At 38.1% G+C, this 18,786-nt stretch overlaps 1 protein-coding gene and 1 long non-coding RNA gene across 9 annotated transcripts in view; one reads left to right on the top strand and one right to left on the bottom strand.

Moving 5' to 3' along the window:
• Window positions 1–18,786, bottom strand: part of OXR1 (oxidation resistance 1) — a 449,619-nt gene that overhangs the window by 72,628 nt on the left and 358,205 nt on the right. The window contains exon 1 of one of the 8 annotated variants that reach the window (XM_046642002.1): window positions 7,941–8,260. The exons of 5 other annotated variants lie outside the window; for them this stretch is intronic. In XM_046642002.1, the coding sequence (XP_046497958.1) occupies window positions 7,941–8,139 (199 nt within the window). In that variant the 5' untranslated portion in view covers window positions 8,140–8,260. Of the gene's footprint in view, window positions 1–7,940; window positions 8,261–18,786 lie in introns of those variants that run through there. 2 more of the 8 variants (XM_046642005.1, XM_046642009.1) reach the window with 2 other exon arrangements.
• LOC124227916 (uncharacterized) overlaps window positions 7,919–18,786 on the top strand; it is an 11,572-nt gene continuing 704 nt past the window's right edge. Inside the window, exons 1-2 of the long non-coding RNA XR_006885584.1 lie at window positions 7,919–8,022; window positions 17,345–17,515. This is a non-coding gene — a long non-coding RNA (uncharacterized LOC124227916). The remainder of the gene's footprint in view (window positions 8,023–17,344; window positions 17,516–18,786) is intronic.

Below are 18,786 nucleotides of genomic sequence, written 5' to 3' on the forward strand. Positions count from 1 at the left end.
TGTACAATAAATTTGAGAAGCAACTAGAGCTTTTAAAAGGATCAAACTTGCAGACTGAATAACCAACAGAAGAAATTCTTCCATATATAACTCCCTACTCATGACAGTAACACTAGCAATTTTTAAATCTCTGTCAAATCAATATAATTGTTTTCTAAAGTAATCACTGTAACAGACTACATTACTAAGTGTCCTGTATTCCTCCCTGGGGAGGAATATAAAATAATCTGTACTATCCCATTGATGTCAGACATGGCCATGTGACTTGCCTTGCCCAATGAAACATGAACAGAACTGATGAGTCTTCCAGGTAGAAGTGTTAAGACTCAACATTGTACTTATGAGCCCTCTTTTCCCTCTATCTCAAGACCAGGGCTATTCTATATAGTGGCTGCTCCATCAACATGGAGCATAGAGGGAAGATGTTAATTCCTAAAAGTGTATTACACATACACATATGTGTGCACACAAATCTGGTCATTCTCATTTCTGCTCCCTGGTTAAATTACAGTGATTGGAAAATAAACGAAGGATTCTGCAGGAGTTCATGCACAAAAAGCAAATCACCTACATACTAGGTAAACAAGGAACTCTAGCTTGCTTAAGACTTCTTTCCTGAAACATTATTCAATGCCCATAAGACTGAAATTATGCCAGCTGTATCTAAATAAAAACTCCAGGTATGAGGAGGACATGTCAAAAGGACTAGCGGGGAATACTGAACAATAAAAGTTATTAAAATGTAGTTGAAAAAATGTGAATGTTACAAATATGGGAAAGGTAAAAACAATATAATGAGTAAACATTAGAAGGTGGGGAGGCTATGGGAGATGAAACTGATAATGTCATCTCAAAGAGTTAAATATATCTCACCTAAAACTGAAGCAAGAATGTAATGATAATACGAAGCTCTTAATATTTTTTCAGAATCTGCTTTAGACACACCTTTTAGGGAAATACTTTCATATGGCAAACAAATATTATCTTTCAGTCACTCTTTCCTTCTAACCATCCATGCATCACTCTATATGTGTATATACATAGATAGATAGATAGACTAGATCTTGACAATAATGCCTACCCTAATATTAATGATGTCTCTGGATGGTTGGATTGGAGGTGGCTTTTAAACTTAAATTTTTGCAATGTATGACTTCATAGTTAGCATGCATCAGTTTTACCAAAAAAAGAAAAAAAATTCTTATAAAAGACTGTAAGCAAATATACCAAGATTCTACCTTCAGCATTTCTCTCTCAAGCATGTAAACACGCCTTCTTTTCAAGAACTTTTCATCATCAGCTCAGTTTTCTTAAGGTCTCAATCCTATCCAGAGGTTGGCATACAATTTAAACATGCATCTCTTTTCCTAACCTAAATCATAAAACAGGTGCATGCCCAAAGCATTTGTGAAGGTAAAAAAAAAAACCCTGCTAAACTCATCAAGACTCAGCAATTTGATTGAGAGAAACATTATTAAGGAAAATAGTGGTTTTTAACCCTACCTACACATTAGAATCACCAGAGAAACTTAAAACTGGGTGAACTTAAAGATTTTGGGGGTCGGCTCCACGGCCGAGTGGTTAAGTTCGCATGCTCTGCTGTGGTGGCCCAGGGTTCGGATCCTGGGCGCGGACATGGCACGGCTCATCAGGCCACGTTGAGGCAGCGTCCCACATCCCACAACTAGAAGGACCTGCAACTAAGATATACAACTGTGTATGGGGGGGTTGGGGAGATTAAAGCAGAAGAAAAAAAAAAAAAGATTGGCAACAGTTGTTAGCCCAGGTCTCAATCCTTAAGAAAAAAAGAAGATTGGCAACAGTTGGTAGCCTAGGGGCCAATCTTTAAAAAAAAAAAAGATTTTGATTTATGATCTACTTTTTGATTATTGTCAGATCTTAGAGATCCGATGCTTAGAGTGGGGCTTTGCCATCAGAATTTTTAAAAATCTACCCAAGGAATTCTAATGTGCAGTCAGTGGTGATGAGACCCACTGCTCTAGAACAATGCTGTCCAATGAAACTTTTTGTGATAATAGAGATATTTTATATCTGCATTGTCTAATATGGTAGCCACTAGCCTTGTGGCTTTTGAGTACTTGAAATGTGAGCAGTGAGACTGAAAACTGAATTTTTAATTTCACTTAAATTAATTTAGACAAATTAATTTAAATTAATGCTCAGGTGCTACCATACTGGACAATGCAGATATAGAATCTAGAATCCAAATTCCTCAAATCAATCCCTCACTAGTCACATTCCAAGTGCCTATTAGTCACATTTGCCTAGTGGCTACCACACTAGATAACACAAATATAGAACAATTCCATCATTGCAGAAAATTATATTGAGTAGCTCTGCTCTAATAAATTTAAAATCTAGAGTCTTGACTATATGACCTAAAATATATAGTTTATAAACTAGCACCTACCCCTCAGTTAAGACATAACACGAGATAACTGCCTATTTGGATTAACTGCTTTGGCTGTTCACAGAACTGCTTTTACTAACTTGAATTTTGTTGTTACACCATTAAGCTGCATTAAAGAATGGTGTTTAAAAAACAGGTTTTTGAAATTAGAATCTGTATTTACTATAATGATGGTGAGGATACTTTTAGCTATATTACAATTCCATGAGAATTTTTTCTTTTTTTCTCACTGTCAGGAATAATTGTGTTTCTCCTTCCTGCCTAAGCAACAGGTTTATCTTTATTTTAGGAATACTGTAATTAATGTCTGATCACATTTCCCTTTTTTCACTGATTGACAGAAAACAAAAGCAAATTTTTGGCCTTTCTCTAATACGTGAATTTGACCTTAAACCATGCCCCTTTTGGATACTAGTATCCTTTATTCATTCAACAAAATGTATCAAGAGTCTCTTAATGTAAGTTTGCTGGTGGCCATGAAGGGAGCCTTTTTACACAGGAAATAATTATTTGCAGTTACCTTACTTTTTAATTAATGTTTGATTTATTGAAGCACAAACACAAAAACCAAGTTTTCCTTTAAGCCTTCAACTATAAAGTGAATTCTAGTTATAAATCTGGTAAATTTTAACACACTTTTTAAGGTGCTGTTGATAGTTGATCAACTCACACAGAAACTAAATATCCTTAAATAATCCTATTTATAATCTTGGGTAAATTCTCTAACATACACTAAACTTCATTTATAAATTTACTAATTTCTATTTTAAACACTTTAATTGCTGCTAACAAGTAAACAATTCTAAGAGCTTAACTCTAGGAAGTACATTACAATAAAGGGATTTGTGTGTGTGTGTGAGGAATACTGGCCCTGAGCTAACATCTGTGCCAATCTTCTTCTATTTTGTCTGTGGGATGCCACCACAGCATGGCTTGATGAGTGGTGTGTATGTCCGTGCCCGGGATCCGAACCTGTGAACACTGGGCCACACAAACTTAATCACTGTGCAACCAGGCTGGCCCCTACAATAAAGTTTATTTAAAACTTTAAATAACTTTCATGAATGTTAATTTCTCTTAATCATTCCAATAGTTTCTAAATTTAGCCAAATACTTTCACCTTTGAACTTAAAATCACAAGTCAAAAAGTAATTACACAAGTATTCATTTTAAATTAGATTCACAAGGCTAATTTGTATGTACTCTAGTGGGCCTAATTCTGTGAAATATAACAAATATTCTAAAGATCAAATACATTGATTATTCCTAAACTTAATATAAAAATATCAAAGCTAAGCATTTAATAAATTTCATCATTTCTATATTTATTTCAAATCTGACCATGGATAAAAGACTTACCCACTAAGGAAAGTAGTGATTCTCAAAGTGTGGTCCCCAGACAAGCAGCACCAGCTTTACTTGGGAAACTATCAGAAATGCAAATTATGGGGCCCAAACTAGAAGTACTGAATCAGAAACTCTGAGGGAGGGGTCCAATATTTTCATTTTAAGAAGACTTTCAGGTGATTCTGAGGCACTCAAGTTTGAGAATCATTGCTTTATTGTAGCCTCAACTACTCAGAGGCAGTTTTGTTCTAAAACACAGGTAATACAAAAGGCTTCAGTTCAGCTATCCTGCAAGATGAGCAGCAATTCTAAAATAGGTAAATCTACCTCATGCTTGAGAACCTCTGGACTAAGGAAACAATATTATGAACTCAAACTTGGAGTTACCATCAGAGCAGACTCAGGTTGTTTATCAAGAAGAGATTCGTCTCCCCGTCTACCTCCCACCTTAGGAAATGAGATTAAGACTGCGGACATCAAGGGTTACCTTCCTCCATCACTGACGAACGCTGTGAGTTGTTTTTTTTAATAGGTACTGTAACATCTGGTACTCCAAATCTTTTAATTAGAGGCACTTGATCTTTCCTGATAGACTCCCTTCAAGATAAACCACTATCTAACTCTTCTAAATAATTTGCATCTGCAATTTCCAACCTAAAATACACCTAACTTGTCTAACACCTTCATTGGATTTTGCATTTTCACTTTGGTCATTTCAATAACTTTATAATTCTAAAGAAATTTCAATGACAATCCATCCTATCTCTTATCTAATTTAACTTGTTTTAATTTTAACACCATACATGATAGAATTCTGATTCTTCTCACTTTTTTCCCCCCATCTGACAGGGCCATAGCTCTTATAAATATAAAGGCAGCATTCAAATGGATTCTACATCCCTTATTTCTTTGTCTGGGTCAGTTTCTTTATCAGAAAAATGGGATAATAATGGTACCTATCTTATAGAGTTGTTATTAGGAGTAAATAAAAACATTTGCTAGTGCCTGTCCCATAGGAAATGTTCTTAGCAGTTATTATTCCTGTTGCCATTTCCCCCTGAAAGATCAGTTTTAAGTGCTAAAAGTAAACTAAAGAAAATTTCAATAGGACTGAGATGTATTTAAAGTATACTATCACCCAATGAGAAAACAGAGTCGACATAACAGGGCAGTTTATGATAAAAACTATAGTACAGTAAGTTGAGACTCTAAACTTGCTAAACATTTATTTACACTTATTTATTATCATATTATCTAGTAAATGCTTTTTCTTTTTAGATTGGCACTTGAGCTAACAACTGTTGTCAATCTTTTTTTTTTTCCTGCTTTTTCTCCCCAAGTCCCCCCAGAACGTAGTTGTATATTCTAGTTGTAGGCCCTTCTGGTTGTGCTATGTGGGACCCCACCTCAGCACCACCTGACCAGTGGTGCCACGTCTGTGTGCAGGATCCTAACGGCAAAACCCTGGGCCGCCAAAGCGGAGCACGTGAACTTAACCGCCCGGCCATGGGGCCGGCCCCCAGCAAATACTTGTAAAGGCTACACATTATAGGCTTATTATGGTCATGCTTCCAAACAAGAGCTATACTCAAGGCCCAAAAATACTGTCTGAATCAAATCATAATTTACTCTTAAGCAGGAAAACGAATTGTATTATAAGGTGTTTCCTTTGCAATTGTTATTAACTACAGCAACGGTGTGATAAGCTCCTTAACATGTCTAAGTCCTAATTATGGATTTCCTGAGGGGACTATAATGTTGGATTCAGCGAACACCAAAAGCTGGTAAGAGTAAAAGCAGCCACCTTGGAGAGAAGTAAAGGAATCAGTAACACTAACAGTCTGGTAAGTGGTTTGTTTATAAAAGGAGTAAGACCAGAAACATTTGACCAAAATTTTATGAGGTTCATCCTTGATCTGTTAATAGTGAAACTATTTTATCAACACCATTACTGAACATGAAATGGTGAGGGGCAAGATCACTAACAACAAATGGGGTCCTGGAGTGCAGCCACTCTACAAGTGTGGAAGTGTCTGTACAGAAATACTGCACAATACATAGGACATTGCAAAGAACTGAAGGAAGGGTGACAGGCAACAGGAAACTTAAGCAGCTGTTATAAAATCTGAAATAAGGCTAGTCACAAGCGGAAAGGGCAGAAGAAAGCCTTCAAACAGACTGACAGATATTCATTCTGAAGGACACAAATGCAAAGAGAAACCCTATAGTCAAAACCCATCTGGTAAGCAGCTGCAAAGAAAAGAGTTCTCATTTTAAGCAAAGCCTGGCTAGAAATTAATAACCATTTATCTTTTACTTGTATATATACATGTTATCTCTCAAAGGAGTCAATCTAGGAAACTAGACTTCTTCTAAGAATGGCAGGGGGTCATCAAATTATTGCTGGGGCACTTCTTTCTTGAACTGCCTTCAGAACTCTGTAGGTATAACTTCAGAGACCTAGGTTTTTACTTCCAAATGCTATCTTTTAGCTTACCACCCAATCATTTTCATCAGTTCTGTTGCAAATAAAAAAGAGCTCTAGAATTGAGAAACTCTGGCATCATCCAATCAACCTCATTTACAAACAAGAATATATAAGCCCAAAGAGATTAAGTAACTTGTACAAATTCTTTCGGCCAGTTAACGCTAGGATGTTCTTGCCCACCTCACTGTGGTCATAACTGTGACATCACAAAGCCTCTCTCACTTGTGTCAGAGACTTGGGGGCACCATGAATATTAAACAATGTGCCATGGGTTCATAAGGTTGCTTCAATTAAAGAGGAATTTGTATAGTATTTTGAAGCAACTCTGAAGGAGAGTGTCAGATTTGGCAGTGTGCTCAATAAATGTTTCTGAATGAATGAGTTGGATGTATATGTTTGGGGATATTTATTAAAATATTGACCATATTCCTTCCTGGTTAAGCTCCACCACATATTTCTCAATTCTCCATCTGTTAGAGGCTGGTCACATATCAACCGCTTTCAATTAGGCAACTGAAGACTCATTAAAAAAAAAATCCTTTTTTCTAACAATACTTGAAAGTTCCAGCACTCATCCCCGGTCCCACCCTTAAGACGACTGAGCATCTGGTTAATGTCCTTCAAAGTACAAAGTAGCTCCCTTTTTCATGTTCTAATTCTAAAGACAAGATATTTTATGTAAAGTATGAAAACTTATTAAAAGGAGCCGTGCTAAACTGGATTTTAATATTCAAGTTTCTTCAAAGCTTAAATCACATACACACAGCTTAATAGATGTCCTCACTGTTCCACTGCTTTCAAACGAATGGCAGGATTTGAGATTATGGATAGATTTTACATTCTTTGTATTTTTCTTTATTTTCTAAACTAAGACTCATAAATTTACTCTCATAACACCAAAACGCATTACAAGTAACAAAAATAAGACAAAATATAAAAGACTAGGGGGAGGTCTGCCACTTTAGAGAAAGCCAAAGATACTGGACAAGTTATGATATGCGGTATGCTAATAGTTCTTCAGCAAGGCTTGTCCATAAGATATCAATCTCATGCCACTACGACTGACTCTTTTTAAAGAATGGTACAAAGCCATGAAGATTAAAAAAAAATAAAAACATAACAGTCAGGATAAATGGTAACTGAGAAAAAAGTTTCTAGGTCCTGTCACCTCAGGACACAAAAGTCACCTCGGTTGCAGCGTAAGTGAAGCATTTTCTCCTGCCATGTAGTACTAGGCAAGTGCTGAAGTGACTCCAACAGTTGGCAAGTATCTAATAAAAACATTGAGCCAAACCCAAAACAGGCCAGGCACGGTGTCCTCACTGATTCCAGGACCCAAACCACCGGCGTCAGGGGCTCACCAGTCCCCTCCCAGGGGGAGGGCAAACGAAGGGCGCGCACCCCTGACAGACTTGCGGGGCAAGAAAGCTCGATCTCGGGGCCGAAAGCAGGAAGAGCAGAGCAGGAAGGGCTGCGCCGCCGCCAGCAGCAAGGCTTCCGCGCCCAGAGCCCGAGCCGGCCGCGTGCTGCCCTTCCGCCGCCCCGGCCCCCGCCGCCGCCGGCCCAGGCACACCTGCCGCCGCCCGCCGCGCCCCCACCCGGCGCCCGGACCGCCGCCTCCCCCCGCCCTCAGTCCGGTCGGCCGCGCGGGAGGCGAAGGAAGGCTGGGCTCACCGGGTCCCTCCGGGCTGGACGGCGCCGGGGGCCGGTGGGGCGGGGCCCCGCACCCGGGGTCCCCCTGGGCGGGCTCCCTCAGGTAATCCTCGAAGCGCACCTGCCGGGCCTCGCCGCCACCCCCGAAGCCCCACAGGCGGCTGGCCGTGCCCCGCAGAAGGCGCCCGCTCTTGCCCGTGAACGTGGTCAGGTAGTCCATGCTGCGGCGGGGCAGGCCGTGGGGCAGAGCCCGAGCAGGCGGACGGTTACCGCGGCGGCGGCCACTAGCTGCGCGCCCGTCAGCCCGTGAGACCCTCCACGGGGCCGGCGGCTCAGCGCGCCTCACAGGAGGCGGGGAGGGGGAGGGGGCGCCCCGAGCCTTGCCCGGGGCGGACCATCGGGAACTACGCGTCGGGGGGACAGAAGCTGGCCAAAGTTTTGAAAAGTTTTTCTGGTCGCTTCCAGACGCCAAGTCAGGGAAAACTTAGCTTGTGAAGTAGGTACATTCTTCCTGGAACAGAAGCAGGATCGGAAAGCTGGCGGCTTTGAGGCAAGCAGAATCGGTCCATCCGCTCCCCCCCCCCCCCCCCCCCCCCCAATGGAGCAGGCCTGCCCCACCCCGCCCCGCCCGGACCCGACCGGACTTTCGGGACTGCGGGAAAGGGCAGAGCCGGGTCTGAAAGTGGCCCAAGGGAGGCTTTGCTGCAATTGCAGAGTCTGGGGGACTAGGAGGGCAGTGTCAAAAAGTTTGTGTGTGTGTGTGTGTGTGTGTGTGTGTGTGTTAGGGGACGGGGTAACTTTTGCAGCTTGTAATTTTGCGGGGGGGGGGGGGCGGGTGCGGTGGGAGGGAGGAAGGAAGGAAGGTTAAAGATAAAAATGCAGTTATAGGTAAAATAAAACCAACCCTAAAGGATAAAATACTCCTTAGGAAGTATTATGAGACCATCTTCGTCAAATAAAGCAGCATTAGTCACGTTGTAAGTTCGTTGTGGCATTATGAGCTGATGTTAGAGTTTGACATTGCATGAATCTGTCCTGTCAGGCAAGGTACAGACGGGCTTAGTGTGCAACCTTATGCTCCTTCAGGCCGAGAAAGCGCGCTGACTTTTGACAGAGATTTACTGCCGGATTTCGTGTCCTGTGAGATCTGGTTATTCTCTTGGTTTCAATTCACACCTGTTTATAGCTCTTTTAGTTCTTCCCACGTGTTAAATAAATAAACCCTCTTTCTCGGAATTACCAGTTTATTCATATATTTGAAGGAAAAGTTTGAATTACTTAGGAAGTTGAACAGCTAATCATACCAAATAATAAAGTCCAGAAAATTTTTCAGGAACTTAAGCTTTCTACAAAACTATTAAAGATTTCCCCCCTCCCCTCTTTTTTAAATCATTGGATCTTTTTCCCACCATCACCATTTTCAGCTTAAATTTTTACTAGTTTGGGCAAATTTCACCATTCTAACATCAGCATCACCTTTATACCTGGTTAAAAATATAGAACTTTAGGGCTGTACCCCTAGATTGTAATTCACAGTGTTTGTGAGAAAGGACTCAGGAATCTGCCTATTCAGCAATCATCCGTGTGTTTAGATGTGCTGCTTAGGAAAGCACTGGTCCAGACTTCCTTCTCTACCTCCTACAGGCCCATTTGGTAAGACAGTAAGTGGGTCCTGGTTTTTCTGAGATCTCTATTTGATAAGGAAGCATTACCATGCTTAGCACCACTTCTGAGATCTCAAAGAGGCACAGTAAGCTTTAAAAATCGAATTGCAATGACTTAAGTTTAATTCTGATTAACTAAATTGAAATTCTTTTTCTAAGATATGTATTACATCTTGAAATTTGCCATTTAGTTTGTAATAAACATATCAAATTAGCGTTTTTTATACCTGATTAAATCTGCACTTTTAGGTCCAACTTTAGCAGGAACCTGTACTCTACCAGTTCAAATAAAGGTTTACGGGCAGTTAACCCATCAGTTTTTTCTGCTTTTATTTCATGGAAAGCCAGAGCTGCTGGAGAAAAATGTATAAGCTTGATGATTAAGTGCCTTACAATTTTTTATTTAAACTCAGCTAAGCCCTAATGTCTCCAAAATCCTTTTACTCATATAATCAGCTTTCTTTTTTATTCTTCACATTTGTTGTCTAGTTCCGAAATGTCACTGCTCTCCTGAAGTTACCAAATTCATCACTCGAACTTGTTACTTTGCCTTCTACCTGACCCAGAAAATCACAGGCCATCAAATATGAACACTCTCACTTTTCTTCCCTTTTTCTTTTCAATCTACAACAAGCTCATCTCCACATTTTGCCTCAGAAGGAAGTCCTTATTCCTGTCCATGCCTCTCCTTCTCCAAATTAATTCTTGATCTTATTCTGCTTTATGTTGTCTACGACTTGCCAGCCTTATTATTCTTCTCTGTTGTATTATTTTGCTCTCTCTCTCCTCTAGTTTCTTCCCCCTTATCCTACCTATATCATCCACATAAATCCCTTCCATCTTAAAAGAAAAGTTTCCTTATATGCTGTGCCTGCCTCTCCAGCAACTCTTTGCCTCATTTTAAAAATACCTTTTTGACATGATTTACAAACCATGTAATTCAGCTGTTTTAAGCATACAATCCCATGGTTGTTAGTTTATTTACATAGTTGTTAAACCATCACCAAAATCTAATTTTTGAACATTTCTGTCACCCCAAAAAGAAAGGTCTTATCGATTTGAAGGCACTCCCCATTCCTGCCCCCAGGCATAGGCAACCACTAATCTACTTTCTGTCTCTATGGATTTGCCTTTTATAGGCATTTCCTATAAATGGCATCATATAATATCTGGTTTTTGGTATCTGGCCTGTTTAATTTAGCCTAATGTTTCTGAGGCTTATTCATGTTGTAGCATATATTAGTACTTCATTCCTTTTTATTGCCAAATAATGTTCCATTTTATGGCTATGTCACATTTTATTTAATCCATTCATCAGTTGATGGACATTTGGATTGTTCCTATGTTTTGGCTGCTATGAATAATGTGATGAACATCCATGTACAAATATTTTTGTGGACATGTTTTAATTTCCTTTGGTGTATACCTAGGAGTGGAATTGCTGGTTCTTTATATATATATAAAACATAGTGTGTTTAACATATACAACATGATGATTTGATACAAGTATATATTGTGAAATGATTACCGCAGTAAGGTCAGTTAACACTTCCATCAATTCACATAATCATTTTGTGTGTGTGTGCTGAGAACATTTAAGATTTACCATCTTATCAACTTTCAAGTATATAATTCAGTGTTGCTAACTATAGTCACCATGGTATACATTAGATCCCCAGAATTTATTGATTTTACAATTGTAAAAAATTACAATATTTATTTTCCAACTGTAAATACAATTGTATTTAAACAATTGTAAGTTTGTACGATTTGAACAACATCTCATCATTTTCTCCAACCCCTAGGCCTTAGCAACCACTATTCTACTCTCTGTTTCTATGAGTTCAGTTTTTTTAGATTCCATATGTAAGTGAGATCAGGCAGTATTTATCTTTTTTTGTCTGACTTATTTCGCTTAGCATAATGCCCTCAAGTTCCATCCATGTTGTTGCAAATGGCAGGATTTCCTTCTTTTTATGGCTGAATAATATTCCATTGATATTTATACCACGTCTTCTTTATCCATTCATCGAATGCTGGACATTTAGGTTGTTTCCATTTCTTGCCTATTGTGAGTAATGCTGCAGTGAACATGCAGGTGCAGATATCTCTTTGAGATAGTGATTTCATTTCCTTCAGATATATAGACAGAAGTGGGATCACTGGATCATGTGGTAGGTCTATTTTTAATTTTGTGAGGGACCTCTGTACTGTTTTCCACAGTGGCTGTACCAATTTATATTCCCACCAACAGTGCGTAGGGTTCCCTTTTGTCCAGATCCTTACCAACACTTATGATCTCTTGTTTTTTGATGATAGCCATTCTAACAGGTGAGGTGATATCTCTTTGTGATTTGATTTGCATTTCCCTGATGATTTGTAATGTTGAGCATCTTTTCATGAACCTCTTGGTCATTTGTATGTCTTCTTTGGAAAAATGTCTATTCAGGTCCTCTGCCCATTTTTAATTGGATTGTTTGGTTTTTGGGTATTGGGTTTTATAAGTTCCTTAAATTTTGGATATTAACCCCTTATCAGATAAAAGGTTTGAAGATTTTCTTCCATTCCTTAGGTTGACTTTTCATTTTGTTGATTGTTTCTTTTGCTATGCAAAAGCTTTTAGTTTGTTGTAGTTCCACTGATTTATTTTTGCTTTTGTTGCTTGTGCTTTTGGTGTCATATCCAAAAACTCATTGCCAAGACCCATGTCAAGGAGATTTTTCCCTGTTTTCTTCTAGGAGTTTTACAGTTTCAAGTGTTTAATCTGTTATGAGTTAATTTTTGTGTATGTTGTAAGATAGGGGTCCATTCTTTTGCATGTGCATATCTGGTTTTCCCAGCACTATTTATTAAAGAGACTGTCCTCTCTCCATTTAATATTCTTGGCTCCCTTGTCAAATATTAGTTGATGATACATGCATGGTTTATTTCTGGGTTCTGGAGTCTGTTCCATTGGTCTATGTGTCTGTTTTTATGCCAGTACTATAATGTTTTGATTACTGTAACTTTATAATATAGTTTGGAATCAAGAAATGTGATGTGTCCAGCTTTATTCTTCTTTCTCAGGATTGCTTTGACTATTTGGGGTCTTTTGAAGTTCTACATGAATTTTAGGATTGTTTCTTCTATTTCTATGAAAAATGCCATTGGAATTTTGGTGAGGATTGCATTGAATATACAGAATGCTTTGAGTACTATGTACATTTTAACAAGATTAATTCTTTCAATCCATGAACACAGGATACCTTTCCATTTTTTTGTGTCTTCTTCGATTTCTTTCATCGAGATCTTGTAGTTTATAGAGTAGAGATCTTTCACCTCTTTGGTTAAATTTGTTCATAAGCATTTTATTGTTTTTGATGCTACTGTATATGAGATTGTTTTCTCTATTTCTTTTTCAGATAGTTCATTGCTAACATATATGAATGTAACTGATTTTCTATGTTGATTTGTATCCTGCAACTTTATGAAATTCATATATTAGTTCTAACAGTACTTTCCTGGAGCCTTATGATTTTCTATGTATAAGATCATATCATGTGCAAACAGAGACAATTTTACTTCTTGCTTTCAGATTTGGATGCCTTTTATTTCTTTGTCTTGCCTAAATGCTTTGGCTAGAACTTCCAGTACTATGTTGAATAGGAGTGGTGATGACAGTGGGCATCCTTGTCTTCTTCCTGAACTTAGAGGAAAAGTTTTCACCCTTCCCCTGTTGAGTGTGATGTTAGCTGCAGGCTCGACATATATGTGGCCTTTATTTTGTTGAGGTACATTTCTTCTATACCCAATTTATTGAGAGTTTCTGTCATGGAAGTATACTGAATTTTGTCAAATGCTTTTTCTGCATCTATTGAGATGATCATATGATTTTTATCTTTCATTCTGTTCATGTGGTGTATAACACTTATTCATTTGCATACATTGAACCATTCTTGCATCCCAGTGATAAATCCCACTTGATCATTGTGTATGATCCTTTTAATGTGCTGTGGAATTTGGTTTGCTAATATTTTGTGAAGAATTTTTACATCTATATTCATCAGAGGTATTGTTTTGCAGTTATCTTTTCACGTAGAGTCCTTATCTGGCTTTGATATTAAGGTAACGTTGGCCTCATAAAATGAGTTTAGGAGTGTTTCCTCCTCTTCAATCTTTTGAAAGAGTTTGAGAAGGATTGGTGTTAAATCTTTAAATGTTTGGTAGAATTCACCAATAAAACCGTCTGGGCTGGGGCTTTTCTTTTTTTGGAATGTTTCTGATTACTGATCAATCTCCTTAGTCATTATTTGTCTGTTCATATTTTCTATTTCTTCATGATTCAGTTTTAGTAGGTTGTATGTTTCTAGGAATTTATACACTTTGCCTAGGTTATCCAATTTGTTGGCATATAATTGTTCATAGTTGTCTCTTATGAACTTTTATATTTGTGTGTCATCAGTTGTAATGTCTCCTCTTTGATTTCTGATTTTATTTCTTGGAGTTATCTCTCCTTTTTCCTTAGTCCAGCTAAAGGTTTGTCAAATTTGTTTATCTTTTCAAAAAACCAACTCTTAATTTCATTGATCTTTTTTATTGTTTTCCTGGTCTTTATTTCATTTATCTGCTGTCATCTTTAATTCCTTCCTTATGCTAACTTTGGGCTAAGTTTGTTCTTTTTCTAGTTCCTTGAGGTATAAAGTTAGGTTGTTTATTTGAGCTCTTTCTTTTTCCTAATGTACGAGTTTATCACTAAATAAAGTTCCCTCTTAGTACTGATTTTGCTGTATCCAATAAGTTTTGGTATGTTGTGTTTCTATTTTCATTTGTTTCAAGAAACTTTTTGACTTCTCTTTTGATTTCTTCTTTGACCCATTGGTTCAAGAGTGTGTTAATTTCCACATATTTGTGAATTTTCCTGTTTTCTTCCTGTTATTGATTTCTAATTTCCTATCATTGTGGTATGGAAAGATACTTTGTATAATTTCAGCCTTTTTAAATTTCCTGAGACTTGTTTTGTGACCTAACGTATGCTCTATCCTGTAGAATGTTCCATGTGTGCTTGAGAAGAATGTGTATTCTGCAGCTTTTAGATGGAATGTTCTGTATATGTCTGTTAGGTCCAGTTGGTCTAAAGTATAGTTCAAAACCAGTGTTTCCTAATGGATTTTCTATCTGGCTGATCCCTCCAATGTTGAAAGTGGGGTACTGAAGCCCCCTGCTTTTAATGTATTGTTGTCTATTTCTCCTTTCAGATGTTACTATTTTCTTAATATATGTATGTGCTCCAATGTTTGGTCCATCTATATTTATGATTGTTCTATTTTCTTGATGAATTGATACCTTTATCATTTTATAATGATCTTCTTTGTCTCTTGTTATAGTTTTTGATTTAAAGTCTATTTTGTCTGCTATAAGTGTAGCAGACTCTTGCTCTCTTTTGGTTTCCATTTGCATGGAATATCCTTTTCCATCCTTTCACTTTTTGCTTATGTGTGTTCATTAAGCTGAAGTGAGTCTTTTGTGGGCAGCATATAATTGAGTCTTGTTACTTTTTATCCATTCAGCCACTCTATGCCTTTTGATTGGAGAATTTAATCTATTTACACTTAAAGTAGTGGGTAAGGACTTGATAAGTAAGGACTTATTAATGCCATCTTATTGTTTTCTGGCTGTTATGTAGTTCCCTTTTCCTTTCTCCCTCTCTTGCTATCTTCCTTTGTAAACTGATTATTTTCCATAGTGGTATGCTTTGATTCCCTTCTTTTTATCTTTTGAGCATGGACTGTGGGTTTTTGCTTTGTGATTACCATGAATTTTACATAAAACATGGTCTATTTTAAGCTGATAACTTAATTTCAATAGCATATACTCTACTCTTTTATTACTCCCCTCATTTTATATTTTTGATATCACAATTTACCTCTTTTTATATTGTGTATCCATTACTAAATTATTGTAACCATAGTTATTTTTAATATTTGTCCTTTAAACTTTTTACTACAGTTAATCACACCACCATACTACAGTATTAGAGTATTGTGAATTTGACTATATAGTTACCTTTACCAGTGTCTCTTATATTTTCATATGTTTCTATGTTACTAATTAGCATCCTTTCATTTCAGCTTGAAGAACTCCTTTTAGCAGTTTTTATAAGGCAGGTCTAGTGGTGATTAACTCCCTCAGCTTTTGTTTGTTTGGGAAAATCTTTATCTTGCCTTCATTTGTCAAGGACAAGTTTGTCACTTCATGGTAATCATGTGATATCTAGCTGGCAACTATCTTATGGGATAGAAATGTCAACACTCAAATTTCTGATGTGATAAGCAGAATCACTGATAGAATCAATAAGTGGACTGACACTAAGCAAAGACGTTTTATTAGTGTTAAGAAGCAAAGGAATGAATCTTTTATTCGCTTAGTACATCTGGCTGTTAGTAAACCTAAAGCCTAACTTGGTAGATAGCCAGATTAACCTTTGACAATAACCCTTTCTTTATTCAAAGCCTTAGTGCTTCTTTCTCCACTAAAAGGGTTACGCTAACATTCAAACTGTTTTTCATATGGGACTCTCACCTGTTTCAAAATTACCACAGAAAGGAAGAGTATAGGTTGTTGTTTGGATACAACCAGGATCAAAGCTCTAAAGAGTATATGATAAAGATTTAATATAGCCTTTCAATAGAATGGGAAAGAGCTTAATATTCATTAAAACAAATTACCCTCTAGTAGTTGCCAACCCTGGATATAACCATTTCAAACCCTACTAAAAGCAAGTAACTTTTCTTAATTTGGAAACTGTCTAAAAAGTGTCAACTACCACACTTGTCAGAAATAACATATATAAGTAATCAAGACACGCAAAGATCCAGGAATACCATCACTGAGAATTATAATTGAAACTTAGATCATAATAACTCACATCAACTTACTATAGAATTTTTTCAGGATTACTTTTATATCCTATCAAAGAATATTATTACAATTATATAATTACAGGCCTAAATACTCTGTACCTGGAATGTGGAAACTTCTGACTTTGGGTCAGTTTCACTTAGCTCATTGAACAAGTGCCAAGAGATATTAACATTTATGACTGAAGTTGTAAAAACTTAATAAGGCTTTAAAAGTCTTTAGGGTCAATAGCCAATCAAAATCCCCAAAGAGGAGTATTATGCCATGAAGACAAACATGCATATTCTCTTTCTATGGCAGGTTTCTTTCTCTGCCTGTACTCTGTGTGGGGTTATAGTAGAGTGTGTGTTTCTATAGATGGGACTGCATGCATAGCCATGAAGTAGTCTACCCTCTGTCTCTTTATCTTTCTTGACTCTTCCTCTCCACTCTTGTTCCACTTCTCTCTTAATTCTAAATTAGGGTTACATGTTGCTGCAACTTCTTAATTGTGTTCATGTTCTTAATCTAAAAAAAGCTGATAAGTGAAACATTTGGATGTATAGTATATTAAATGCTTTATTTTAATATATTAACTTAGGTATTAATAGCAAATATTTTAAAGTTATATTTTGTTATAGTTTTGGAGAGGTTTTAGCCTAGAAGGTATTAGAAATAATTTCCCTATCTCTGCTCTGTATTTTTACAAAAGCTATTAGAAAAATATAAATGCAAAAAGGAAAACAAAGAACAAAATAATTTGGGAGAAACCTAGCCTGTTGCTAGTTATTACTTTTATGCCAAAATGTCAGTTTCCAGCTTCAATGTATAGCTGGTAATTAAGTAGTTTTGTTTCTGTTTTTTTTTTTTCCCTCCTGTTTGTAGGGTAGGAGATTGAACCCTGGGATCTATCAATAGAAGACAAATGAAGCATGGCAATGAAAAGAGAACCTGCCTACCAGTCCATCTATCTCTCCTAAAGAAAGTGCTGGGCAGTAATGCCAAATTCTATCAATATTCCATTTATTTTAGCCATGGTACATGAGCAGCAAACTGGTAAGTGCTGAGCATAATATTTGAAAGGAAGAGGGGCTGGCTCCATGACCGAGTGGTTAAGTTCACGTGCTCCGCTGAGGAGGCCCAGGGTTCGGATCCTGGGTGGGGACATGACACTGCTCATCAGGCCACGTTGAGGCGGCGTCCCACATCCCACAACTAGAAGGACGTGCAACTAAGATATACAACTGTGTACGGGGGGGGGGGGGGGGGGGGGGGGGGGAAAAAAAAAAAAAAAAAAAAAAAAATTGGCAACAGTTGTTAGCCCAGGTGCCAATCTTTAAAAAAAAAGGAAGATTGGCAACAGTTGTTAGCCCAAGTGCCAATCTTAAAAAAAAAAAAAGAAAGGAAGAGAACCTGTTCCTCTTTCCAAAGTGTATGGGGGTTCCCTAACTCCCCACCTCCTCATCCCAAACACCATTTTAAAGAAATGCTAATAATGCCAGGTGAATCAGCCAAAGTCCAGGCAGCATAAAGGAGAGAAACCCAAACCTGTATGGTCAATCCTTAAATGATCCAGCACTGACCAGATAAGTTTAATTTTCAAAAGAATCACGTACTGGTCATTTTCTCCCACTGCAGATCTACTCAACTCTCAGTCTTCACAGGAGGCAGTAGACACAGCAATATAACCAGATTCTTTGCTGCCCTAACAGGCATGAAGGAATGACCACTTCCAGCTACCTCTCAAGAGAGAAACAGGCCACACCCACCTACCTCACTCCCCACTCCTTATCCAGGGCCTCCTGTGAGTGCTGAACTGGCTCTACAGCCAACACCAACAGCAGCAGTGGCATGCAAAACATATATTGAATGAAGTGAACAAGGACTGGTTGGCAGCCACTTTGTGCCTAACCTACTGGTATCCTGGGAGTCAAGGAAGGAAGGAGTGGGGAGGAGATTCTTAAAATATACAGAGAAATTTACAACAACACTGTTGGGCTCTCAGATTGAGCTGGTCCTGCTAACACACTGCATGATATATAAGCACATGCATTTCTGTTTGCTCAGTAAACCCTATATGTTGTGTGACATGAAATACCCCAGCATTTAGTTTCTCCCCTCTTTAATCCACCTGCAGCACTGCAGCCAGTGTAATCTTAAATCCACAGATCTAATTGTTGCCTTTCCTCTACTTTAAAAACACTCCTTGGGGCCTGGCCCCGTGGCCGAATGGTTAAGTTCCAGTGCTCTGCTGCAGGCGGCCCAGTGTTTCCTCAGTTCGAATCCTGGGCGCGGACATGGCACTGCTCATCAAACCACGCTGAGGC

Source organism: Equus quagga, chromosome 16, assembly GCF_021613505.1.
Source record: "Equus quagga isolate Etosha38 chromosome 16, UCLA_HA_Equagga_1.0, whole genome shotgun sequence".
Lineage (NCBI taxonomy): Eukaryota > Metazoa > Chordata > Mammalia > Perissodactyla > Equidae > Equus > Equus quagga.